The sequence below is a fragment of the Harpia harpyja genome, chromosome 7 (assembly GCF_026419915.1).
Source record: "Harpia harpyja isolate bHarHar1 chromosome 7, bHarHar1 primary haplotype, whole genome shotgun sequence".
In the NCBI taxonomy this organism is placed as follows: Eukaryota; Metazoa; Chordata; class Aves; order Accipitriformes; family Accipitridae; genus Harpia; species Harpia harpyja.
The window spans coordinates 32,252,305-32,278,533 of record NC_068946.1 but is presented as its reverse complement, the minus strand read 5'-3'; the positions used below and the strand labels follow the sequence as shown (position 1 = coordinate 32,278,533).

General features: G+C 42.2%; 1 protein-coding gene and 1 long non-coding RNA gene across 2 annotated transcripts in view; one reads left to right on the top strand and one right to left on the bottom strand.

Moving 5' to 3' along the window:
* Nucleotides 1-672: 672 nt before the first annotated feature.
* LOC128144517 (uncharacterized) lies at nucleotides 673-14,086 on the bottom strand. Its single transcript, XR_008236107.1, has 3 exons — nucleotides 13,802-14,086; nucleotides 2,296-2,432; nucleotides 673-1,291 (listed from the first exon to the last, which is right to left on the bottom strand). It is a non-coding gene; the product is annotated as an uncharacterized LOC128144517 (long non-coding RNA).
* Nucleotides 14,087-14,163: 77 nt separating this feature from the next.
* MTX2 (metaxin 2) overlaps nucleotides 14,164-26,229 on the top strand; it is a 35,020-nt gene continuing 22,954 nt past the window's right edge. The window contains 2 exon segments of the mRNA XM_052792019.1: nucleotides 14,164-14,223; nucleotides 14,225-14,288. Coding sequence (XP_052647979.1) covers nucleotides 14,164-14,223; nucleotides 14,225-14,288 — 124 coding nt within the window.

Below are 26,229 nucleotides of genomic sequence, written 5' to 3'. Positions count from 1 at the left end.
GCCCTTGTCTTCTGCCCTACCCTTCGCAAAATTGCTGAAAAAAAAGAGGCTGTTTATGCTTGTATTTATTCCTCATTCGTTCCCATTCCTTTTCCCGATGCGGCTGATTTAGTCCAAAATCTGTTTAGTAACTGTGAGGGAAGGTTTTAAAAGAAATAAAATATTAGGAGGACCACCTCTTCCCATTCCAACTGCAGAGGTGCTGAGATTTTTCTTGCAGAGGCTCTGGGCTGCCCGAGACCGGCCAGCAGCCGCTCCGCTGGCTCCCAGCACCTCTCGCACGTGCCTGGGCAAGGACAAGATAATATAAAGCCTCTTACAGCATCTAGGACCAGACTTTCAGATCATCCAGCTCTCCCAGGCTTGACTGTATCTCATGGTTAAAGAAATGCACCATATTAAATCACTTTGCAACAATCTTACCACATGCAAAACCTCAAGAGCTGTTAAAGTGCAGAAAGATGCTCGGGTTTGACCACAGACCTCTGCCAGCAAAAGACCAAGAGGATTCCTTGTTCAAAAAGAGTGACGACTGATTACCCCGTACAAGTGCAAAATTCACCAGTGATCCTCACTTCTCCCGATTTCATCTTTCCCAGAGATAAAATAACAGTATCAAAGTGGACAAAGGAGCCGAGTTTAGACTCTTTCCCACCTGTGACTGGGAAAGCATGACAGCAATGTGGAGAGGACTGACATCCAGATTTACGAGAAGGTGGTTTTATTTATTTGTGGCACAAAACAATTTTGGATGACTGTCTCTTTGCTGGGTGTTGGACTTTGGGGTGAAGAACAAATTGTAGCACCAGGGGAGATGGATCTCAGGGGACCTGTGAGCACTGGGTCCCTGTCTGGAAGCCAGACCCAGACACTAACAGCTGTTGGTCTTTGTTGGATGCTTGCTGGGCAAAAGAAACACAGAGAGAAGATGAAGATGGATGGCTCAAGTCAGAAAGTCCGCAATGTAGGGGGTACTTATCCTCTGTAATACCTTCCATTCCCCAAGGTGCCCCTCTGCTTACAGGCTTTCTTATGAAGATTTCTCTTCTACCAAGAGACTGGGAAGCCACCGCCGATGGCAGCTTCAGCAGAGGTTGGTGGGAGCCCTGGGAAACGGCGTGCTCCCAGAAGCTGGGCAGGCATGTTGGCATGATGCTGCAGCAGCAGGCCCATGGCTGAGCGGGAGCAGGAGGCCTCCTTGGCAAGGAGACGGGTTCCCTGCAGTGAGCATCTGAGGGAGGGGACGTCCCAAGGCAGAAGTGCTTGGTCACACATCCTATCCCGACTGTACCTGGAAAGTACAATAAAGCTAGAGGCTCGCAGTTGTGCATGCACACAGGGACATTTTTGTTCTGTATATGGTGTATATGGTTCACATCCCACTGGCTTATTCACTTCAAGGGTTATCACTGAAAAATTCTCAGGACCGAAGTACTCGTGTGAAACTAGTTGCAACCAAAATATGTGGTTTGCAGTTCCTTATTAAAGTAGTCACACCAAACAAGCAGTTTATACTGCAGGCTGATCATTCATTAAAAAATAGAAAATAATATTTCTGCCACCTGTTTTTGAAAAGATGCTTTTTAAAGCAGAATAAAGCAAAATCTGGTAAAATTTATGAAAATTCAAGTAAATCAAATTTGTTTTGCAAGCTGAATATTAAAGGCAAGTCAATTACTAACCAACCCTTTTCAGCTGTTTTTAAGGTACATTTTTACCAAGTCTCCTGTTAGTACTCCTTGGTTTTTTTAAACAACAAATAAGCATAGACATGTAGCCAGAAGAACCCATCTTTCTAAGAGCATATGGTCCACACACGAACTTTAGAACACAGCTGTGTTTTTAGCTGCCTCCAGATTTGTCACATGTCTATGGGGTTGCCGGTTTGTCAGCCTTTTATTTGCCTAATTATTTTGACATTTGTGCTAGGCACTTCAGGCCAGAGGAACATTTTCCACACTGCTGGCATGCTCCTGCGCTACCAACGTGGAAAGAAAGATTCTCATTGATTTCAGTGGTGCTGGATCAGGCCGTTAGAGCACACTAAGTCTTTTATAATGAATGTTTTCATGCCGTATATTTTCCTGAATAAATAAATACATGTGCCGGCCTTGTAGCAGTGCACAGTTCTGTATCCATCAAAATGACACAGCCTGAATATATAGAGATTTACTTGCAAATTAAGATGAAACCTTACAACTCTTTTATGGCAGTCTGAATCAATTTGCTGGTAAGAACACAACTATATTCTGTCTTAAGAACTGGTACTTAGTATTAAGTGTAATTTCTACTCACATGACAGGGCCAGTTTAATAGGATCTTTCTTCTTCACGAACAGTTTTAGCTGTATGAAGATTAGATATTGCTCCTTTGCATGGTTCTGTCAGCAAGATACCCAGAGGAAGGAGCTAATGCAAGTCATGTGCCAATTCCTGAATAATTAAATAAAAATGTCTGTGATATACATGGGTGCACACATGAGACAAATAAATGATAGATAAGGTCTAAGATTCACTCATTTAACATTAATCCCAAGAGTTATGTCTCACACATGTTCAATTTGATGCCTAGCAGTCGGCAACAGGTTTTAGGGTAGGCAGATAGAGGTAAGAGCACAAGCTGCAGTTCTTACGCAATCAGAACAAAATATTCCAGACTTGCCTAAGTAGATACGCACCACCATATCATTTATCACAAATTATGAAAATACTATTTCCTGGCCTTATTTTCCCTCAAACATCATTAGAAACCACAGAAAGACCATTCTATTTCAGTCACATATTAATTTTTGCCTACTGACTATTGCTCAAAGGGCCGCAGGCTACAAAGGGATATGAACAAAATAATTTTTTTTATGTGTTCCCATTTTGCCTGAAACAGAACAAAAATATTGATTTGGAAGGCTTCCAAGGAGAAAAAAGTTGTAAAATTACTGTTCCTAAGCGGTATATGTGAATGCAGAGATTTTAAATCCTTTGGACAGGTAAGTGATAACAGAAAATCACACCTCTTTGAAAACCAAGCTTAGGCAAGAACCCAGGCTTGCTTGGGCATCTGGCTTCCCATGCAGAACTGAATGAGTATGTTATCACTTGCAAATATAGCACAGGGAACTCTTTGCTGAGGGTCAAACCAACAACTCTGGTTTATGGTATGAGCTGCATATACAGGTTTATTTTGAGCATGAAAGAACACAGCAGTAAGCCAGAAAACAAAAATATGCAACCCAATCACCACATTTTAATCTCCTTTTAAAAGTGTGCCATTTCCTCTATTTATTGGTAAAACCTGGAACGGTGGCTTACGCATAAAATGGTACCGATTATTAGTAGAGGAGAACAGGCTATTACCTCTTTTAAGAAAAATCTTTGCAGGCAAAATTACAAAATGGAAAGACCTCCTTGTAGTTCCAAGCACTTGTCTCTAACAGCTAATAAATCATACTTATGATTTGTCCTGCACTGCTCTGTTAGCCTAAATTCCAAGGAAATCCCGAGAACACTTGCAAATCCCTGACGACCAAGGGGAAAGAGCTATGGAAAGAAACCCCAAATAAGACATGGTTGTTACCAGTTTATCATTAAGAGGTGACTGAAGTTTAGGGGAAACGCATTCTTTTCTATTGGTGATATATGGCTACATATAGCTATATGTATATGTGACTCACTCAATCTCAACCACCATTTTTTATGACTTCCTAATGTCAGTGAACTAGAGGAGTCTTTGGCCAGGGAAAGGCACCCTGTTGAAAGAAAGAAAGAAAGGCGAGCCAAATGACAAATCATTCTGCTCCCTATCGTAACAATGTCTGTTATTCACCCTCCTCCCCAACCATATCTCTAAAATGCCCCCCAAATAATTCTGGGCAATATATAGGAAAAGATACTTCCCAGAGCCAGTGTCTTGCTGTATTTTTTTATCCAGAAATCATTTGCTGTTCTTGAGCGCTAGCCAAGTGAACAAAGTAAACCTCAGCTGTGCAACATGTGAAACTTCCTTGGCTTAAAGTTACGCTTGCATAGAGTGCTAAAATCTCAGATAGAGATACAGTCCTGAGAACTATTTGTAAGCAGGACAAGGCTTCCTTTATACCTAAAAAATGTAGACCACTGGCCCACAAAAGAGCTTTTCATAAACAATTTTGTTTTTCTTGTGTTTTTGTTTCCTCAAAAGGCAATAGCCCCTGGTGATCAGCAGATTGAAAACCAGCAGTTTAAGTAAACAAACAAATACACGAACAAATACAGTCAGTTACTTCTCTACCAGCCTATCAGACTTCCCACCGCCTGGAAAATAGATCTTTTTACTACACTTCATCAGAAAGCATAGTGTTACAAATAATAAACCACAAGAAATTTCAGTTTATTCTGGAAACTGAGACATTTTTAACCAGAATGGCATATCATGCCTTATGAAAATGTTTAACAGGTCTAACTCAAGCAGTCTGGCCCATGGCCCTGGCCTCAGGGTGAGACCGCTACACCTACCAGCATGGGGGACATACCTAACCTGGGTGCTTGTGCCCCTACACGGGGAACAAAGACCGTTGCAAGGCATCGATCCACGCTGTTGCGGGTATGCATAAAATTACACCCATGTGTGAATTCAATGGATCAGGAGAGCTGCTTCTGCTGGGCAAAAGGAACCATTCCTTCTGCCCATCCTTTCCTTCTGCCCATACAGCCTATGAAGAATACCCACGTCCCAGTAATAGGACTTGGGTGACATTAGTACAGCAGGAGAACCTGAGAGCTAAGGCTTCCCACCCATTACTCTTCATCTTAACAGTTGTGCTACACTAAATCTACATTCCTAATGCCCCCTTTTATGTTCCTTTAACAAGTAAGCTAGATTAAACACAATAAAGTTTAGAGTGGTATTTGAAAATAGATAAAAATCTCACTAAATTTTTTAATGACTACTCAGATCAGATTTTGCCCAGTTACTGTTCAGATAATGGAAACAGTTTCTAATCCTGGCAATCTCTAGTATCAGATCCATATGTTAAGCATAGATATTGGAATAATTATTTTTAAAACCCACACATTTATGGATTTATAAATTATACCATTTACATGGGGTAATATCTTCTTCAACGTCCGAGTGTATCAAATCCAATGATAATTATCAAACAGTTTTAAAAGCCTATCTATAAAAACCATCTATCTTTCCCTTTAGAAATTCAGCTGAGCAAATGTGTGGTAGGTACCTGACACCAATGGGTTATCAAACTCGTCTTTTCATGCTGGAGAGACTAGATCCCAAAACACAGTGCATGCAACAGGGTGATGTCTTATAATAGGTCCAAGATTTTGTAAAATTTTGTAATTGTAACCAGCACTGTGAGCACTGTGACTTTCATTTTAATGTGACCAGGCAGACAGTTCAAAAAAATGGGACAGGACTGTTGAACACTCTTAATGTCACGTCTCACTTAAGAAATGGACCACCTGGTGCTTCTGGTTGCTTTTCAAATCTAGTACCAAATCAAATAGATTTGGTAATCTGATTTGGGACTTCACAGGTGTGAATTGTTACAGCAAGAGCCACAAGAGAAAAGGACTATCACAACTCTGGGGCTAATAACAAATGTGAAAGAGAAAGGGGGAAAAAAGCATTATATCCTGTCTGCATGTTGTCAGTGTCATCTGTGATGCTGTTTGTCTGTCACCTGTGATCTCAGGCTCACAACAGAGCTCGCCCACCCCAGAGGCAGACAGCTGTGCTTTCAAGGACTGGAAGAGCATGGCTCTGGCCTGTTCTTCTGAAGATTTCTTCCTAAATTTAAAATCCATTGTATTTAATAAAAAGGTGATGGCAGATCTGGATGCTGTTGGCAGCAGTCACATCCAGACAGGGACACCCAGATCTGTGGCCTGCAATTTGTTTCCTAAAGCCTTCATCAGCTGCAGGCTAGCCTGAGCCTCACTGGTGGCCACATGATGTACAAGCAGTGCCACCCACCAGTTGCTCACATTTGCTGGGTTTGTCAGTCTCGGGGCTTGTTCTGCATTGGTCCTGTCTGCATTCAACTATGTTGATGGTTCAGACTGGCCATCTGACTCATCAGTGCAAGTCTTCTGCACTAGAGTTGAGATATATTGGCAAGCCCAGGCATTCATTTCACTAAACACATTTAATTCTGAACATCTGACTAAAAAGGCTTCAGATCCTAACAACATTACTCTCGTAACTTTTGCCAGCCTTCAGGGAAATGAGAGGAGGTAATGGACTGGGTATGTCACACTTACACATGGCTGCTAGCTGAACTAGGCTGGAATTTAGCTAGCCTGTGCTCTCTGCCCGCTCATGGAAACTGAATCTGGCTCATGTGGCTCAAAATATTTCTCAATCAGGCATTCCTTTGCCATGTTCCAGTGTTCAAAAAGCTTCAAAGTGCATATTATTTGCAAAAGGTTCTGAAATCATTGCTGCACTACTTTTTATTTCTGGCTGCTTGGTCTCAAAAAAGACCAAAGGAAAGGAGACACCTGGTGCTTTTCTCACATCCTTCTACTAGTGCAAGGAAAAGGATCAATCTGATCTGCCACATCTCCTCACAAATCTCAGGAGGTGCCCAGCCTCACCAACTCATACCCACTACTAAAAAGACCATATGTTTTTAATCTATATACATTGAAGTTATTTCAGTCAGCATAATTCTTTCCCTTACCACAGTTGTACCCTGGGGAGAAACTATGTCAAGTACGAACTTCTACAGCTGTAATGAAGATATGGCAAAGCTTTTCTTGTTCCTTTTATGGAACAAGACAATGATTTTAGATGGAGTAGATTCAACTTCTGATGTTTCTGCTATGTCATATCTAGTGAATCAATTCTCAGCCTCCCTTAGAAATAGAGCAGGGCACTCCTGTATGGTCAGGCTATGTGTTTAAACTGGAAGTGTTGACAAAAAAACCTAGAGAAAAGCTTCTTATTTATGAGACACGTGGGGCAAATGATTCAGTAAATAAAAAGACACTTCCTTGTAAGCTTTTTATAAAAGGAGGTTTCCCATCTGGAGGCAAAAAGTTTATAAAAGGTCATTCAGCTCTGCAGCATTTAGCTGTAAAAACAGAAAAGTCAGTATAAACAACGGATTGCTTCTCTGAGGACCAAGTAATCAGGTAGAAGCAGTCATGAGTCTTTTGCTGAAGTGAGACGGACAGCACAAAAAGCCAAGAGCTAAGCCCCATCCCAGCTCAGCAGAGACAGCATTCACGTGAGATCAACAAGATTCATGTCCCTGCTCCAGTGTGTTGGTCTCCTCCCTAAAGCACAGCCCAAGGATATGGAGGTTGAATGGAATGGTTTCGACCGCATGAATTCTCTACCAAACTTTCTTCTTAGGTGTTAAAATTTTCTATTGGGCTTTCATGTTGCAAAAGAGTCCTACACATACGACTGGTGAGGGTTTTTTGTAGGTGGGTCTTGCTCTCCTTCTATTTCTAAGATCTTTTAAAGGGGGTTTGGTTTTATCCCAGTCTGGAATAGCAACAGATTTTTAATCTCAAAAATCTTTTGGGACAAGGAAACCATTTCCTGCCCAGCTCTACAATTAATCACAGCACATCCCTCTTACAGTGTGCTGCAGATAAATAATTCATTACAGCTGCCTCTTCCCTCCATGCAGGGTAGGCAGTTGTGATCATTTCTACAGGAAGAAGGAGAAAGTTAATTCTTTCTATGCCGGCCTCCAGAGAAGGATTTAGACCCTCTCACAAGGAGCTTTGATGAATTAATAACCTCCTCAGTATTTACCACACTTGTCTAGAAACTGAGTTCAATTGCAGCTCCTTAATTTTCCAGATAACATCTTTAGAGTTTGAGAAGACTTGCCTAACCAGTGCCTACAGTCAAACTGTGAACAATTATTCTTACTTTCATTAATAAGATGGATCAGGATTTTGCTGCAGCATGAGCTATACAAATATCAGGATGAACATTTACAGCCATCGCTACTGCAAGTTAGAGTCATGATTGCTGCTTTGACATTCGTTCCATTTTGACAATGCAGCCCTGATCCATGCTTTAAAAAAAGATTTGCTGGTGTTTGGTCAATTAAGGATTAAAAAAAGATAGACAAGTATGGAAGCTGTCTGTTAACACTGTTGGACCCAAGGGAGCCAAAGGTAGAGTCACTTCGGCAGGGAGGGTAAAGGAAGGCAGTGCGGACCTGTGCGGTAGCATGGACAGGGAAACTAGGGCAAAGTCCTGTTGAAGCCGTTGTCTCCTTTCCGGGAGCTCCTGCTTGCAGCCCCTCTGATCTGTGATTTTGTTTAAAAGCCAAATCCTGGTCCTATATAGCATAAGCTATGTGAAACCTATTGCTCTAAATCCACCACTTGCGTGGAGAAACATGCTCCATGTGCAGCTGAGACACTGCCAGGGTCCTGGGGGCACTCATGGGTCTGTCCAGCTCCACCTGGGACCCCCACCACATCCTGCCCATCAGCCCAGTGGATCTATTTAAAGCTCAGCCCAGGGCAATTGCTCTTTTTGCTTAGCCATGGTTCCTGCTTAGTTGAACCCTGACCCATGATTTGTTGTCCCTGTCCCCATGGAGGTGTCTGATGCCCTGGGTTGAGAGCAGTGGGATGGGCTGTGGCTGTAGAGGCCCTGACAGCCTGTGGAGCACCCCCCCCCCCCGAAAGTTTGGCTAAAGCTGGGAAGATCAAGGTCTGACTTCAAGATCTTAGCTATTTCATAGCTTGGGGAAAGCTTCCTCAGCAGCTGCTGTGAATGACAGGGCTATGCAAGAGCCTGGGGGCTGAGAACGCCTCCAGTGAGTAAAACAGTGAAGTTGGGATTTCTGCACAACCGGTTTGATGCCTGTTCAGTGCAGCTGCAAGGATGACAGATGTGCTAAAATAGACTTGGCACCCCTGAAAATCTGACCCTGCTGAATAAAAGGTAAGAAAGGAAGGGAGAAAGGGAGGAGAAAAGAATTCATCTAATGACTTTCATAAACAGTTTGAGATCCCCTGTTTTCTTTCAGAAATGGTATTCCTGTGCCTCTTAAACTCTATGAAAACTCTTTCTATCCTCATGTGGGTTGTTGGAAATGCATCAGCATTAATTGATTTGTCAATTAAGTATGCAGTATCTTCCATAAGCGCAAAGTGGTTAGTGTTAATGCTCTGACTATTCCATTTTTATAGAAGCATGTTCCTAGAAATCATACCTTACCTTGTTTACACAACTATTAGACCAAAATTTGTACGTGCCTGATTATGAAAATAAGAGAATACTGTCAGCAACATGCAATTAATTTTATCACAGCATGAAAATCTATCGTAAGATACACCTGAACTGCCATAAAAACAACTTCATTTCTTACTCCATCATGGATGCTACCACAAGACACACGTGTCAGCTTCCCAAGGAAGTGCACAGGAGCTGCAGAGGTGAAAGTTTGGCCTCAATTTTGAGTTCAAGTTCTCATATAAAATGGTACCTCATTAGTGAACTCACAGGACTGTGTGTGTAACTGAAAACTTGGAACTTGGCTCATACTTGGGCAATTTTGGTGCCATTCCTCACACTGACGAACAGTGGATTGCACGAAATGGCTGATAGGCAAACACTTGCATTAAAGATATACCAAATGCCCTGTGAGATCCATTTGATCATGCTAATCCAGATCCATCTGTTTCTGTTGCTCTGTGTACTTTGCCAGACTGTTTAGTGTACAGAGAACCTCTGGCATGAAGTCATGCTAAAAACACCCTCCTGCTGCTGCCTGGCACTGGATGTGTTGGCAGGGAAGGACTTAACTCGTCTTCCTTCATTGCAGATATTCCCAGCAGCCATAATAGCTTTTTCAAGACACTGACAGGCATCATAATGCAGGGCAGCCCCCAGGATGCCCTAAGTTACACCAGAGCAGCAGCCTGGCCACGGGCTAGGCAAGGAGAAGGTGTTTCAGTGCTGGTTTGTTTGCTGTCTCTCGCTATCGCTTGGCCTATTCTCAAACACCAACCGTACTGCGCAAGCAGTTGTCAGAGGTTTCACTCGTCAGTGAAATTTCTGCACAGTTCTCTTTCAGAGAGAACCATTCCTAATTGAATCTACGACTGTCGGCACTCTTTCTGTGTCTTGGAAAGGCCTGACTTGTTAGAGACCTGCTCCATGGGAAATGGAGAGCAGCGGTTTGGGCAGAAGTCCCCAGTGGTGTGCTGAGAAAGCGCTCTGATGAGGTCTGTCGAGCAGCACGTGGCCCCAGTTGGTTGTCTCGGGATGTAAAACAGTCATACTGCAACATGGAACAACTCTGCAGTGTCCTCTACCACCTCCACAGTGCTCCAAAGAGGAATGTTTGCTATCAGTGTTTGGCACACAATACCACTGTATCCACCTTAAACTGGACTTAGCCTACACTGTGCTTCATGAACTTGAGAACTGCACAAGACATATCAGAACTCAAATTTGGAGAAACTCATTCAAATGCCTCCACTTTCTGGTGATTTGTTTAATCTTATGTCCTGTCATACACTTGGCCAGCTAGACCCTAATTTGAATGGCCTGCAATAGTGGATGTGTTAAAAAGCAAACAGCTTAAAAAAATGCAGGAGACCAAAAGTCTTTTGTTGCCAGCTCCCAATTCCTCATGTAAAAATATTCCTAACAATTCTATCTGCAGAGGACTTATACTGCAGGTATAGGTATGCACTATTGATAGCCATACATTTTATTAAATATTAACATGGAACAAAAGAACAATACAAATTAAACATACATGTTAAAAAAGCTGTCTAAATAATAATAAGAGAACTGAAGAGAACTAATAAGAACAGTCTTTTTTTTTTTTTCCCCAGGCAGAAGATTAACCCTATTCAAATTCCATTCTGTTTGAAATGGAGTGTACATATATATGGCCTAGTCCTGTTTGGCCAGTGGACAGCTTAACCCTAGCAATTAATGCCTTACCTGGTAAATGCGGCCCATGTGGAGTGATGGGCTATGAAAAAAATTGTACTCCATCTTTTGGACACGTCTGTGTAAGGTGAGACCCTTATTAAGGGGTAATGGTTCTGCTAGATCTACTCCGGCTGACTTTCTGAAAGGCAAGCCCAAGGGACAGACTAATTCTGCCTTTTGGTTTCCCTTTTAATCCTATCTGAAAGTGCATCCTTCTCTCCGCACTGAAATCAGAGGGACTAGCACCTTGGGATCTGCTGTTATGCCTTTAAAATCTGTGAAAGCTGGGGAGCTTTCCATGGCATAGAGCAAGAATTACCAGAAAGAAGTTTGTTAATGGTGTGGCCAGCTGAAGAAATGATTTGCATGCAGGCCCTGCAGGAAGCCAGGCTCACAAGAGCGATGCCTTTCCTCAAAACTCCAGGGGAAGAGGGAGGCGTATCGAATAAAGGTGAAGGTGGTGATGGAGTCAGTTTCATTGCTACTATCTATCATCACTGGAGATTTCCCTGGAGGATTTCCTACAAGATACTCTGCTAAAACAGTCTTTTCAGTGGGAGCAGGGAGGAGGACTGGGAATGCAGAAACAAAAAGCACCGCCCTGATCTCCTGTCCCAGAGAAGGAAGCCTGAGAATCTGCGTCCTGCCACATGTCGGAGGCATGGCATCGGCTGAGCTCCACTCAGTTTTCCTCCTCTTTTGGCTAATTGTTTGGATTTGTTGATAAACTTATGTTGGTATGTGTTTGTTGATACTTGACGGATTACTTCCCGATTTCTGTTCCCTGATTTAGTTTGCATCACCCACCTCCATTTCTGGAGATGAGCTCTTTGTATCAAACTGAGGTCTACTGAGAAACCTTCCTCTGTAATTGGGTGCTAACGTGGTTTTGGCCTAGCTCATACCTAGTTCATGCTCAGCCTTATCAGGGCAACTTTTGCACCGTGTCTGTTTTGTGTTTTTAGCCTTCTAAGTACTGTTGGTGACGAAAGGACTCAAATCAGACACACCAGCTCAATTTAGACTGTTGTAATCTCCTAATACAAAGCCACTCAACTTCTCAAGACTGCTTGGAGTTCCTGTAACTTCAGTACTATTCAACTTAGAACTGTAACTAGAAATGTAGCTTTCACCGCATTTTGAAATAGTCAGTCCTCTTCCACATTGCTGTTTTCAATCCTCAGTCCATTGTTCCAATGTATTTACTGGCTCTTCTGCTTTTGCTACTGCTCTAATAGCATGCTTCCACTACCATGTGAAGAATATATTTAGTAATGATGCTTAGTGATTCAATAGTGAGTGTCACCAGAGGACTTTCACATACTTTGCAAACATTAATACATTTCTATATTTGTTCCCTATCTTCTAGTGCTTACAGGATTTAAGATCTTGCCTTACAAGACCAAAATATCATTGTTATCTGTCCATCACAGTAGAGTAAGTCTATTTGATAAAACGAGATATCCTTAATTCTTCCTGAAGTGTGGCTAAAGAAATGAGGATCAAGAGGCACTGTAGAATAATGGAACAAGTCTTTCACATATCCACTATCTTCTCTGCAGTCTACGTACTGGATGCATAATTTAATTTTATGGCATTTATCCAAACTTTGGATAGTCTTTATATGATAGAATTGTGGTCGTTTAAAGGCAAGGTCTACATCTCAAAATGCAGAGCTTGTCTTCTGGAATCTTAACTTGGGATGAAGAAAAGGCAGCTGTACCTTTTACTGAGTCCCTTTAGTTATAACCCATTGTCCCCAAGACATTTCAGGAAGCATTTTTGGTACCGGGATGTTGAAGAGAAGATATTCAGTACAGTCAGTAAAGAAAGCACCTAAGATTCTCAGAAGAGCCTCCTGTCAGACTCAGATCATTTTATGCCCACCTCGCCTCCCCTCCTCCATCATTTGTGCTTTAAAGGTAAAAAAATTAATGGTCCAGCTGGTACCCTGTTCTGAACCAATCCAGAAGAGCAATATGTTCCAAAGCTGTATAGCCAGAACTAACACTTTTGTTCATGTTTATATCAGGGAAGAATTCTAACTCGCAGTTAGTGTGGTACTTTCAGGCAGTTGGAGGTTGGCCTTTTTTCCGCTTTCAGGCTCTAAACCATATTTAGCTGTTTCTGTTATCTTCAGAGAACTAATGGGATTAAACCTTCATATGTGTCAGAGCTCCACATAGATGAGTGGCAGAGGAACTGAAGATGGCTTGAGTCACCCTTCCTGGGAGACCCTAGAGCTGGTTACAGCATTCCCAATAGGTCTTTCTACACTGAATTAAAAAACCCCACAAAACAACCCACAAAAGACCCCGCTGGGATTCTTTCATAAAAAAGAAGTGTAAAATAGTCTGTCCTTGCGTCTTTCAGCTCCTTAAGATATTGCCTCTATGTGTCACGTGGAGCACGTCAAGCTGACTTTCCATCAATAGTAGAGATTCCCTGTGACTGGAGACTTTGTCTGAGCCACAGCATTTTTAAATGGGTTTTTTTTTTGATGTTGCTCTATTGGTCCAGTGCAGCCTTGCCCCCGACTCTTCCCTGTGGGACCATAGCCTAAGCTGCCCACGCATAGTATACCACCAAGAAAGAGCTGCAAAGGGTCTGCAATTACCCTTCTGTATACGCCTACTTCATTTTTCTACTCGAATAAAGCCGAAGTGTCTGCAGTATTTCAGAAGCCAGCCGTGTTTGTGCTGCTGAAGGGTCTGGCACCCTCTGTGAGCTCGGCAGGTAACAAATGCCACCGCTCCCCCAGCGCAGGCTTCGCCTCTGCTCCCTGTGCGCTGGGCCCCGACTGCCCCCACCGCCACCCCAACAGCCCACCGCCACGCGCAGCGCCACGGTAAACACTCTCATCGGCCGGGTTTCTTCCTACCGTCTGACAGACCGGAGTTATGTTTTCCCTCCCCTTGTATTTCCAAGGGAAGAGAGTTGTTGCACCGCGGCTGAGTACGCAGTTACGCCTCAGCAACGCCTCCACGGGATGTGCGTTCAGAGGGGTTTTTCCTCAGGCTGGATTAGCTGAGGGGCGCGGGAGTAACTCCCAAACACTGGCGCATTCGTACAGGTCTTTCAGGGTTTCCCTCCTCTGCCCATTAAGCGCCGCGACCGAGGGAAGCCCCTGTTTTGCACACCTACGAGCCGCGGGACACCGGCTCTCCGTCCCCCTGACCGGGGGGGGGGGAGGGGGCGGGCGCTGGGCCCCGCCCCGGGCGGCGGGGGCGGGGCGGGCCCCGGATGCAGTTGCTGCCCCGGCGGCGCGGCGCCCAGTTCCTGTGCGTGCCCTCGACCTGCTGCCGCCCGCCCGCCCGCCCTCCGCGACATGTCGCTGGTGGCGGAGGCCTTCGTGACTCAGCTGGCCGGTGAGGGGCGGGGGCGGGCGCGGGCGCGGGCGGGTGACGGCCCAGAGAGCCGCGAGCGGGCGGGCGAGCGGGCCGGGCCCCGCTTCGTGTCAGGCGCTACGCTCCGGGTCGCGGCCTGAGGGCGGCGGCGGAGCAAGTGCCGCCCCGCGGGGGTGCGGAGCCGACCCCTGGCGGCCTCGGTCCCCGGGGGGCTGGGGCGACGTGGGAGCGAGCCGGCCACGCGTGCCTCGGGGAGGGGCGGCTGTGGAAGGCTGGCGGCGGGAGTCGGGGGTGCTGGGCAGGGCTCGGCCCTGGGCGCGTTGCCCCTCCGGAGGAGGGCGGGTCACCGCGCACAGCTCCCCGCAGAGAGCGGGGGTGCAGGCTCACCAGGTCCCCGCCTTTACGGGGTCCCTAACGCCGAGCTGTGCTAGGGTGCATCTTTACTTTGATTTAATAACTTCTCTGTCTTTAAAGCTGTTTCCTTTTCTTCAGTGGTCCAAAAACCCCCATCGTATGTACAGTTTCAGCAGCTGGACTTGAGTCCCGCTCTGTGGGAGAGCTCAGTGCAGTGCCATCCTCTCCCCGCTCTCCACAGATGCGTGCCGTGTGTCCTATGTTGCTCTTGTGAAGCTGAGAAATGTAACGGTACCTTTGCTACTTGACAGTGCTCTTGTGATCTGCTGCAGCTGGGCTGCGTAAACCGGATGTGAGCCTTGTCATAAAACAGAAATGTGTATCACTGTGGAGTTACTTAGCAAAAAATGATATTGATCTGCTCTGAAGGGAGAAAAACCCCCCAACCGTGCACCTCAGATAATTCCTGGCTAGGAAGTTCAAAATACATTTAGTGTGTTGCACAAGCGAAAGTCAGTGCATTGGCCAGTTTATCCTTACTTATTATTCTCTGTTCCTGATTTCTTGCTGCTACACAAGCTCACAAGCAATAAATACTGCAGACAAACAGCATTTTAATTGCTATTGACCTGTTGAGGAGAAAGCCAGTGTTTTGTCCCAGGAGCTGGGTCTTCTGCCACTCGGTAGAGGCCCCAGTGTAAGAGTCCAGGTTGGATTCTCTACTATGAATGTACAGTTTCCAGAGCAGGCTTGCCCCTGACTGGTAGTTAAAGTGAAGGTGGTGGATCTTGAATCTGGGTGTGTAGAGGTACCCATAGACAAGCTTGAGAGTTGCGCTGGGCTCTTGGGTTGGCATTTGTTGATTCACAGACGTTAGCACAAGCCATGCTTATGTTCTAAGGGCCAGAGTGCTGGATCCTCAGGATGTCGAGAATACGGTCACGATCAGCATTGCTTTGTGCCATTTACTAACGTTTGTGATCTCTTTAGTATATTTTATTTATATTGTGAAACACAAGGATAATGACATATGTGAGCAGGTGTTGATTCTGTTGCGTTCCTCTGCTGTGTGACCTTTATGAATATTCTAGAGTGACAGCTTCCTGATGTTTATTTTTTTCTGGAATTACAACTACAAACTGAAAACTATACTGTATGTAGACATCTCATTGCTTTCTTATTGAAAGCGCTGTTTTTTTTCACAACAACTTCCTGCTAAACAAGCAAATTGTTGTGGAATACAGCAACGACAGATCCAAATTAAGTATAGTGTAAGGAAAATGTGTGTTTGAAAAACTGGAAACAAGAAGACAAAGTTCTGCAACAGCTGGCTCTTTCCCTCCTTGCTGAAGCGTTCTTCATCTGTTCCTGTAGAGATTCTTGCCTCCCCTTTGGGGTCATGCTGCTTGTCCTAGTCTCGGACTTGCACGTTAACAATTGTACTATTAAGGTGGTGCTTTGAGGGCATCAGAGCTGCTCAAGTACTTCTGGACCCTTCTACAATTTAATAAGCTTAAAACAGTAGCACCTGATCTTCTACCTGCCAGTCACAGGTTAAGTGATGCTCATTTTCTTTTTATACGTAAGTAACATGTAGGCATCTAATAGAAAAATACTGGCAGTATTCCTCTGTTTTTGCAGAGCAGAAATGGTTGGTGCTTATTTTATTAATCGTGTACTTCTGCTGGAGATGCAGCTACTTATTGTGACTCAAGGTACAGTACAAATCCTTGTTGCAGACCTGTCCGCTGGATCATTCTTTAAAACAAAATTATGACATTGCCTTTGCTTTCCCAAAAGAGAATCAGTGCCAAAAGCAGTTATCTGCCTTGAAAACAAAAAAACACCTTTTCCAGTGGGTTGTAGCCTTCCTAGCTCATCTGTATTATGTACCAGTCCCAGACTGAAACTAAATAATGGCAAAATCATTCAATTTGTTCATATTGAAGATTTTGGGGGGGGGGGGGGGGGGAGTTATCCAGGATCTTGGCCAATAGCCACCACACTTTTAGATTTCTGGAGATACTGCATATACACAGAGAATATTTTATTCTGGTACCAAGAAGATATAAATGTCCTGCAAATGTAAGAATATTTGTGAGGAAGAAAAATGGTGTATCTGCAAGGAAGAAATACCACTTAACAATGACACTTGTTTTAATAGCATCTTATCCTCGTGGTTGCGGTTGTGAATACTGCCTTTCTGTTATGTACGGATGGAAATGTAAGAATGATTGAGACTTTTTTCCATGTCCATAAAAATGAAATTTGATTGGCTTGTCATCAAAGGTCCTGTTCATGAAGATGATCGCATTGTCATGGCAGTTGCAGTGAACTACTGCTGCTCTAACATGTAATAGCTGTAAAGCATGGGTTGTTGCATGCTGGTGTTTAAAGAGAATCATCCCAGCATAGTTAGGTTTCTAGAAATGTTTGAAAAGCTGAGGGGAGGGTTTTAGTAGAGAAGAAGATCATAACTTTCTTTTACACACTGACTTACTTGTGTATGTATTAGAATTTTTTTTTTTTTTTTTTTTAAGGACTACCTGTCTTCACCTTTCCTGCACCTTGTGCATTCTGACACTTCTGATGTGGCTATTCACTGTCTCGGCACAAACTGAAACACAGAAAATACCATCTGAACATAAGAAAAACTTTTTTTACTGTGGGGATGGTTTGACATTGAAGCAGGTTGCTCAGAGCAGTTACAGAGCCTCCATCCTTGGAGATGCTCAGTACTGAACTGGAGATGGCCCTGGGCAACCTGCTGACCCTGGACCTCCAGAAGTGCCTTCCAACCTCAGCCATTTGGTGACCATCAGTTGCTCAGCCTGCTTGCACTGCTGCGGTAATTCAGCACCCTCTCTGTGCAACATGCATTCACCTGAACATGCTGAGCATAGCCTGCTGCTGTAATGCATTAATGATTAAATACAAAATGATGACTACATCACTTATGTAGAGTAAAACACTTGCTTTAGTGCTATTCAACTGTTCGCTTACTCAGAAGTATAAAAAGGTTGATGCTGTGTCTCAGGGAATAATAAACAAATATTTCCATAGCTTCATGAATTGCAAGCATGTTATGTCACGTTTTAAATCATCTATTTCTGAACTGTAGAAAATATTAATTGGATAATGTGGTAGAGAATTTGTTTAGAGTAGCTCAGCATCAATCACATATTAACGGGATAGGAAATGAGTGTTTATACTGTAAGAAGAATTAGAGGGCCAGCTTTCAAGTGGTCCGGAACATTAATCTTTCTAACTGTAGTAGTTTTGAGAAGCTGACTGCTCAAATCATGTATAGAAGATTGTTGAAAAGATGTTTAATTGATCACTAAATTACTCAATATGCTTTACTTTTTTTTTTTCCCCCCAAAACATTAGTTTTAGATTAGTGATCAAAAGAGAGAAAATAATACCCTTTTTTGTCCTTTGATCTCTGGAAAATTACTTCTGTTTATTGCCGTTGAGTTACGTCCAAGGGTCTTAGGCTAGTTTTAATACTAAGGGAAATGAATGCAGTTTGAAAAACAGATGCCCTCCTGCCTTTGGATATTTTATATTCTTAGTGAGTCTACCTCCAATGCAACATGCCAGAGCAAAAATAAATCTCTGATGTGCATGTTTTATGTATTGAGACAAGCTGCAATTTGGCTGAGAACAAATACACAGGGAATGAAACCTGACGACCTAAATTGTTCCTGCACATACAGACATAAGATTTAAACTGAGCATACATTTTGTGCATCAAAATGTGCACAGTAAATGTTAACGTTTCCTGCACATGTAAGGTGACAAAAATAGTTATTCTTGCTTAATAATAGGTTATCTGCAGCACAGATTGTTTAAGCTTGCTGCAGAGGTGCTTGTAGTCAAAAAGAGGTGATTTGAAAATACCAAGTTTGTCAGGCTGTATGATTTTATCTTACAGTGTTTTTACATGTGCTTTTTTTTTTGGTAATCAAACTAAAAGGAATCCCTTTAACTCTTGTTCAGTTTCAATAAACAAGTCTCCTACAGTGCTCTTGCCAATTTGTGCTCAGACACATATGTTTTATGGCTTGATTTGAACCAATCTTTTGAGTGGATTGCCTATCTAATCTTTTTTTAGGTCAGGGGAGAAATGACTTTCAGAATTATTATAGTACAGTACATATTTCATTTTGAGATATTGTTATTTCTTGTGTTTAAGAAGCAATATAATTACAGTTTATAATAGATATAGTTGTTTCTGGCTCCATTAAGACTAAGCTTAGTCTTTCTCTAATCAGCATTTTATTGTTACATGTTTTCTGCTACAGTAATATCTTCTTTTCTCATGCCAGGAATGAGATTGCTCTAGAAATAACAGTAACAAAATTAGTAAACAAAAAGTAAGATGTGTTTTGATATTGTCCAGTTTGATTTGCAAGTGAGCTTTCATCAGTAGTAGAATGATTCGGATACCAGTGCTGTTTAGGAGCCTAACTGTTCAGCTCACAAGAGGTAATAGAAGAATGACTTTGGAGAAGAACCAGATTTTTCTTCTCTTTCTCACTCCTTTTTTTTTTTTCTCTGGTTCTTGGATGCTCTGTTCTCTGACTGTCCCCAGGCACTAAGCTGGTCTCTTCCTGTAGGTTTGGGCCCTATGAACCGCTTCCTTTCCGAAACAAGAATGAATGAGTGAGCTTGGTTGCTCTCCTTCTTTGCTCTAGTTGAACAGGTGTTGCATATTGCTGTGCTGCTAGGCTTTTTCAGCTGTCTCTTTTGAAAGTAAGTGAGAAACTCCAGGTGCATGCAAGCCATGGGGAGGACAGAGAGAAAGTCCACACCAGGTTCTGAAATTTTTGTTGTTATTATTTTTAAAATCTGGTCTTTAGTTATTAAGATGACATAGATGTCACATGAACATGGATGTTTTAGTACAAACTGGAAGAAGTTACATGTAGTAGTAAAACCTATGAAATCCGTTGGAAGGATTGGAAGCATCAAAGGAAAAAATTATGATGGTGCTGCAAAGAATGCAGGAAAAACTGATACCAGTCTCCTTTTGGGGGGGAAAAGCCCAAACAAAAAATTGGAATGTGCATACTGAATTGGAAAGTAAAAATGCTGAGATGGGAATTTTTAACAGTTCTGCCTTCTAGCTGTTGTATAATGAAATTGAAGCCAATGTAATGCTTGCATCCCTAGCAATAACTTTCAAAGTCCAACTGCATCTGTTTTTTTTTTTTTTTTTTTTGCATTTGAATGCAATATTGGAGAAACTCTGGATGTATTTGAGTGTGTTCTCTGAAAGCCTTGGAAAAGAAATGAGGAAGGCTGTGAGGATATGATTAAGAGAACAGGATAAACATTTTCAGATTTTGAAGCAGGGAGTCTGCAGTGTTTCCCAAAGGTGAGGAAGAGTCTGAGAGGTGCTATTGCAAATATTATTGTCTGTTTTGGGCTGACTTAAAGACTGTGAGCCCTAAAGCAACATCTTCCCCCTGGCTAGTGGCAGTGCTTGGCTGGCTGACTGCACCAGTGCTAACTGCATTTCTACCCTGCAGAGCTCTCTCTCCTGCCTAGAGATCTCAGCTCTTCTTGCCCCTTTGCAAGATTCTGGCACAGAGAGTCTCTGTTGTCATCACTTTGTATCTCCTGCTACTGCTGTGCTTACGGCTGTGGGCAAGATAGGAAGGAGAGAATGAAGGTGAGGCTTAATGAAAGGCCAGAGGGGCCAGGGTTGGGTGAGCAGGAATTATGTGTGTGGGGAACAGCTTTTGGAGCAGGTATGGGATATTGAGGTCTTGTCTGGCAGGACAGATGTGTAGGATCTCTATTGTGGATCAGAGTCGGGGTGCTGTGGATGAGAAAGCAGGGAGCTCCTTGGGGCACTTTGCAGAAGTGGTGTTCAGGCTGCCAGCCAAACATCCTTAGGGGAGGAGACGTTCAGACTACCACAGAGAAGAGGGGATCTCAATCTAGAAGAGCTTTCAAAGGACTATTTTAAAGTATACAAATGTAGATAAAGTGGCTAAGAAGTGTCCCAGTCCAGCAGGGTACTTAAGGCATTCAGTGGGTATTCACTGTGCTACTCTTCACAGCTCCTGTGCTTGAAGTTTCACTTCTTGAGTCAGGGCCAAAGAGGGGCAAGGGACTTAAGTAGCACAAAGGGAAGGGATTGATTTAGCTTTATAAAAAGCTGTAATTAAGAATTATAGAGCTGCTTTGAGATGGAGCATTTATGCTGACTATCAGGAATAAGTAAAATAGCACCATCTTGTCAGGACTTTATAAATAAATCTTTTGAGATCATTTAGCTGGCACACACTCTGATTTTTCTGAAGAAATCCAGATGTTGATTTAGGAACAACTTTTATTTATGGATTTGAGTTTGTTGAGATTTTTTGGCCTCCTCTGCAGATGGGAGGCGTGATTCTGCAAGCGCGGAGATGCTGAGCGATCTCCCTCCTGTGGCCTCCCCCAGCAGTGAGAGTGCTGAGCGCCCTGGAGGATTGAACTGCAGATGTGTACACTCTGCAAAGTCAACTCAAAGACAGTAACAGAATTGGACTAATGCTTAAATACATGCAATTAATAGCTTTCTTGGAGGGTGAAGAAGCAGATTGTGTTATGCTAAATGGCTGCTGCAGTAATGTCACATGCTGGCTCTCTTAGTGGTGCAACCACAGGAAACTCAAGTTTGAGAATTGCTGCTGAGATTGAGTCTTTACAATGACAGTCTGCTTGATCAATAATTACTGAACAGTCATGATTTATCTGAATTGTAATATCTCAACGAAGGAGGCCTGGGATGGTTTTAAGCAAATGATGTAATTATTTGATACATGATTTAATGCATACTGTTTAACTTGTGTGAAAGTCGGTTTTCATTTGGCAAGGCGCTATGAAACACTTTTTGGTCCTTTGTCAGCAGAGCCAGGAAGTTGCTGATGCGTTCATTTTTTTCTTGGCCCATGTTAGTTTACAGGATCAGGCCAATTACATGAAATTGATCTGTACTCAGTGTGGATGGGTTGAACTGGTGGGTCTTAAGGAAGCTGATTCACAACTTTCCCGTACTTCCTTTATTGATCACTGTTAATGTATGAGATGTATATTTTTAACTGCTTTGATTCCAAAGTGACTGCAGCTTCACTGTATTAATCAAAATATACCCCTCCACTTATTTTCCTGTAATAAGGATATAGAAACACATCAATTCCTGGCATTTTCTTTTTAAACAATGTATTGCTACTTGAAAATATGACCAATTTGTATTATGAAAAGAGAATGAAGTGATCATCTGCTGCTTTTTGATGCATCTTAACATCAAGCAGCTAATAATCCTCTTTCCTTTTGGAGTCTGTGGGGTAGCTTTCCGTGTGGTTTTCTTTGGGTTACTACATCTAGGTCATAGTGAGCAGCAGTCTTGGGAAACCAAAAAGGGTAACCGTCTTCCTGCTGATTGTTATGATGTTTGCTGCATAATGTTTGGAGACTTGTAAGTAATGTTGTTGGATGTGGATGTTGCCCAGATGTAAGACTAAATTTCTTTTTAGTGTTTACTCTTGTGAGAAAACAGTTTTGAAGTATCTCATTATAATTTAATCAAATTTGTACCTAGGGAGAGGCTGAAGGAAACTATGTGGAAATAATGTGTAAGTTAATCTCTCCAGCTGTAATATTGCAATACAGTGATTCAAATTAATGCCAACTTTCTTTTTTTTGTTTTTAATAGAGGATATCTTGCCTCTTGGCTGTTTTAACAGGCCTTTAATGCCATGTGAACCAAACTGGTAAATACAGATGTTTTAGCTTTCCTCCTTTTTATGCAAGTTTAATATCAAAGTGTTTAAGAAGAATATAACAGAAAGGAAACTGATCCATGCAAACCATGCAAATGTGGTGACTTTAGAGAAGGAGTAGTCTTAATTTCTATACGATCCATAAACTTCTTAACATTTTAGGAAATTGCTCTGAGAAGATCAAATGTTCCCAGCCCAGGTCCTAGCCTCCCCTACATAACAGCACACAGTGAACTGCATGGAGGAGATTGTTAGTTGACGGAGTATTTCATTTACAGAAGCAGAAAGAAGATATCAAAGCATAAATTGCTGGCATACTGAGAATTCAGTAAATTTTAGTTTGTAGGAGATTTGGGGCAGAAATTGTCTTGATTTACTTCTCACTGTACAGTTTCAGTACTTGAGAAATAATCAACAGGATAGTAACATCCGGTGTTAATTCTTTAGCCTTGATTCTTACTAGCCATAGGCTAGTTTTATCACAGAAGATTATTTCTATCTGTGTTGCCTTCCAAAAGTGTTATTGCCCCACCAAAATTCTATGGTATTGCTAAGAGCTGGCAACAACCTAATTTCCAGTTAAGTGTTTTCCTACAAAAACTTTTAACCTGTTGATAACTTCATTTCCTGTGCAGGAGGGAGCATCTTGATGCCTGGATCCAGAGGTCTCTGGCATTTGTCTGTAGCTGGTATTCAAGAATGCTGCAGCTTGACAGCAAGTGTGCTAAATGAGTGGCAGACTAGCAGGGCAAACCACACCACATACCCTACTGCTTGAAACTGGCTATTCATACTAGACTGCTGAAATGGCTAAATTGTTATTTAGCATATTCCACAATTTAACTTGCAAAGTATTTTGTGTCTTCTCATTTTTACAGAGTCTTATTTTTTTAAGTAACAGGACTAAAGGCATAACTGTAAACCATATATTTCATTACATCTCTTTCATCATTGTGAAGCTGCTTGGGGAAGGTGGATGAAAATGTCTGTTTCCCCCATTCATCCAGGCAGCACTGACACAGGATGAATAGTTTCCCAGTAATTCAGAGTGTAGGAGTTGAAATCGAGTTTTGTACACTCATAAAGAGACTTTGAACAGCCTGGACAAGGAATTGGTGGGGCTGAGGCACTGTAGAGCATCTTGGAAATGTGGTGCTTCCTCTTGCACAGACTTCACTGGCGGAATGTTTATTGCAGCCTCTCATTCTTTGAATTAAAATTCACTGCTGTGCAAATATAGTATGTCCTGTTTTGAGAGCATTAGTTGGAGCTGAGATGTGTGTAGGCCTCAGGTGAGCTGCTGATCCCCTGCTGATAGTGGGATCCAGTGCTCTTAAGTATCTGTTCTTACAGTATATGTGCATTCTCTCTTGCTGTCCCAAAAGTATTTGGGTGGATAAAGTCTTATTATTGAAGTGCAGTCTGAAACATCTGGAAATGTTGAAATCAAAATGCTTTTTGAATATCTGTCTCTGGCCTTAATGTTGCTCAAGTAAACATGTCACCACCAAATCTGAAAAACGTACCTAATGTAATAAATTTTTTCAGTGGCAAGGAATTTGACATGACTGTCATGACTCATTCTGTGTTTTGGAAGTTTTTTTGTAAGAGCAGAAATGATGTATTTTCTAAGTCATTCTCTGACATGACAGGTGAGGAGTCTAGGAATCTGTTTTAATAGATAGTTACAAACCTGAGTAATTAAAACTCTATTGGGAACATGCAACACACCAGTTCACAGAATTTTCTTCTAAAAGTCTAATTTGACACTTAAGAGCCTTGTTAACACTTTGAAATCTTCATTGTCTATGCTAAACTGTTAATAAGTAAAACACTTTGACTAACAAACACGTTGAGTTTAGTGAAATTTTCATGCATTTTTAGTCATCCACAAAACCAAAGAAGATTTTATGTAAGTGGTTTACTTGTTGTTTGACTTTTCCGGTTGTGATGCTGCATCTGCTGAATTCTCAGCTTCTAGAATAACAAGGCTTATGCAGTGATGCTTTCTGTGTCCATCTGCCTTTAATTCTCACTTCCCAGTAACTTTTGAACTCAAGCTCATTTCAGACAAATTTAACAGGGAGGACTGATCCTGCAGATGGTTGTTTCCTATAACTGGCATTAAAACAAGCAGTGTGGTAGAGGAGAAGTAGGGAAAGACAACAGCATGAGGTTTGCTTGTCCTGAACAAACAGAAGACAATCCACATGAAAGACTAAATATTTGAATTCATTAAGCATGGGAAAAGTTTCAGTAGGGTGGGAAAACAACTTTTACTAAAGACTGCAAGCCTGAGAGACAGACCCATTGAAAACCACACAATAGTAATTTCTCTGATTATGGAGGCACAAGGAAGAACCAAGTAGTTCCTTATTCTGAAGATATGTAGAGAAGCTATTCCTTTAAGGCATACTTCCAGGCAGTTATTTCATCCTGTGAGTAGCTAATGATAAAAATGTCTGTTGCGTAGGATCTAACACATAAATGTGATTCTGTGTTGAAAGCTTCTGAAACTGAATTGACATCACATTTGTTAATTTTCTCTTTATATACCTAGTGCCGCAGTAGCCGTGGTTAGCAGGGAAACGAACGTCTACAGACCAGAAGATTATAGTTGCTGAAGGATAAACTGGATTTGACTTCATTAGTGCACAAATGATAAGTTTGTGAGGAGTTATTATAGCATTAATCAACTTGATGGATTGGAAATATGACAGAACTGAAGCAGCGTGTAATATTAGTGCCTATTATTCTGCAAATTGTGTCTTCACCTACATTCATAAGGCAAGAGTCATTGCCGTACATTAAAGATGTTACACACTTTCTCCTCTTGTGGAGGCATGTGACATCCCTTCAGCAATTCCTCCTCCTCTCTTCCCCCAACGGGTTTCTGGTCTCCCTTATCTGCATGTTTTCACCTTGCAACTAATCAAAGGCAGCTGGGGAGCTGATACTTGAATTTAGCTTGCGCCTTACGAACCTGGACCTCTCATGTAGCAGTGTGTACTTGAACTTCTTGCTCCATCAGAAAAAAATATTTCATACTCTAAACATCTTGGAAGAAAGACAGTGAGTAGAAATTGGAAGATACGGGACAGATAGTGAGTAGGTATTTAATTCTTTGATTTCCAGAGGATTGCTCAGGCTTTGTGCATATACCTCCAGTATCGTTGAACACAATCTGCTGCGTGCAATTCTGAGTGCATTCTGCAGAATATTTTTTCTAGGATATGAGTAGTAATACATGAATCTTAACATGAAGTTGATTGTTTTAAAATCGAGTCTGTACAGTGACAGCAAAATCAATTATCTTTATCTGGTCTGCATACAAAGAACTGAAGGCCTCAGTTCCAGGCTTGTGAGCATGTGTCCACCTGATCCAAAGATGGTCAGAATCATGAGCTACCTCTGGAGACTGTCATGTGCCAAGTGCAGGGGGTATTATTCATTCATTTTCTCAGAACTGCAGAAATTTGGAGTTTAAGGTGTACTAATAATGAAGGCTGAGATTTTTCATACGGCTGTTTGTCCTTGTTTCATGTACTTGTCAAAAGACATGGATTAGTACACAACTAAACTGTGAATTGAGTGAATGCAAAGATTTTAAACGACCCTTGTCCTTTCCTTCCCTCAAGCTGGGCATATGCTCCTGGGTACTAAGACTGTGGGATAAAGACTTCATATCACGACTAACGAAATTAGGGTCAGCAGATACGGTTCATGAAAATCTGTATGTGATCAGCAGAATGTAGAAGGAAAATTTAAGCTGATAAGGGTAAACAAGTTACAAAAAATATTCTACTTGTGTTTTATTTTATAGCATGGAT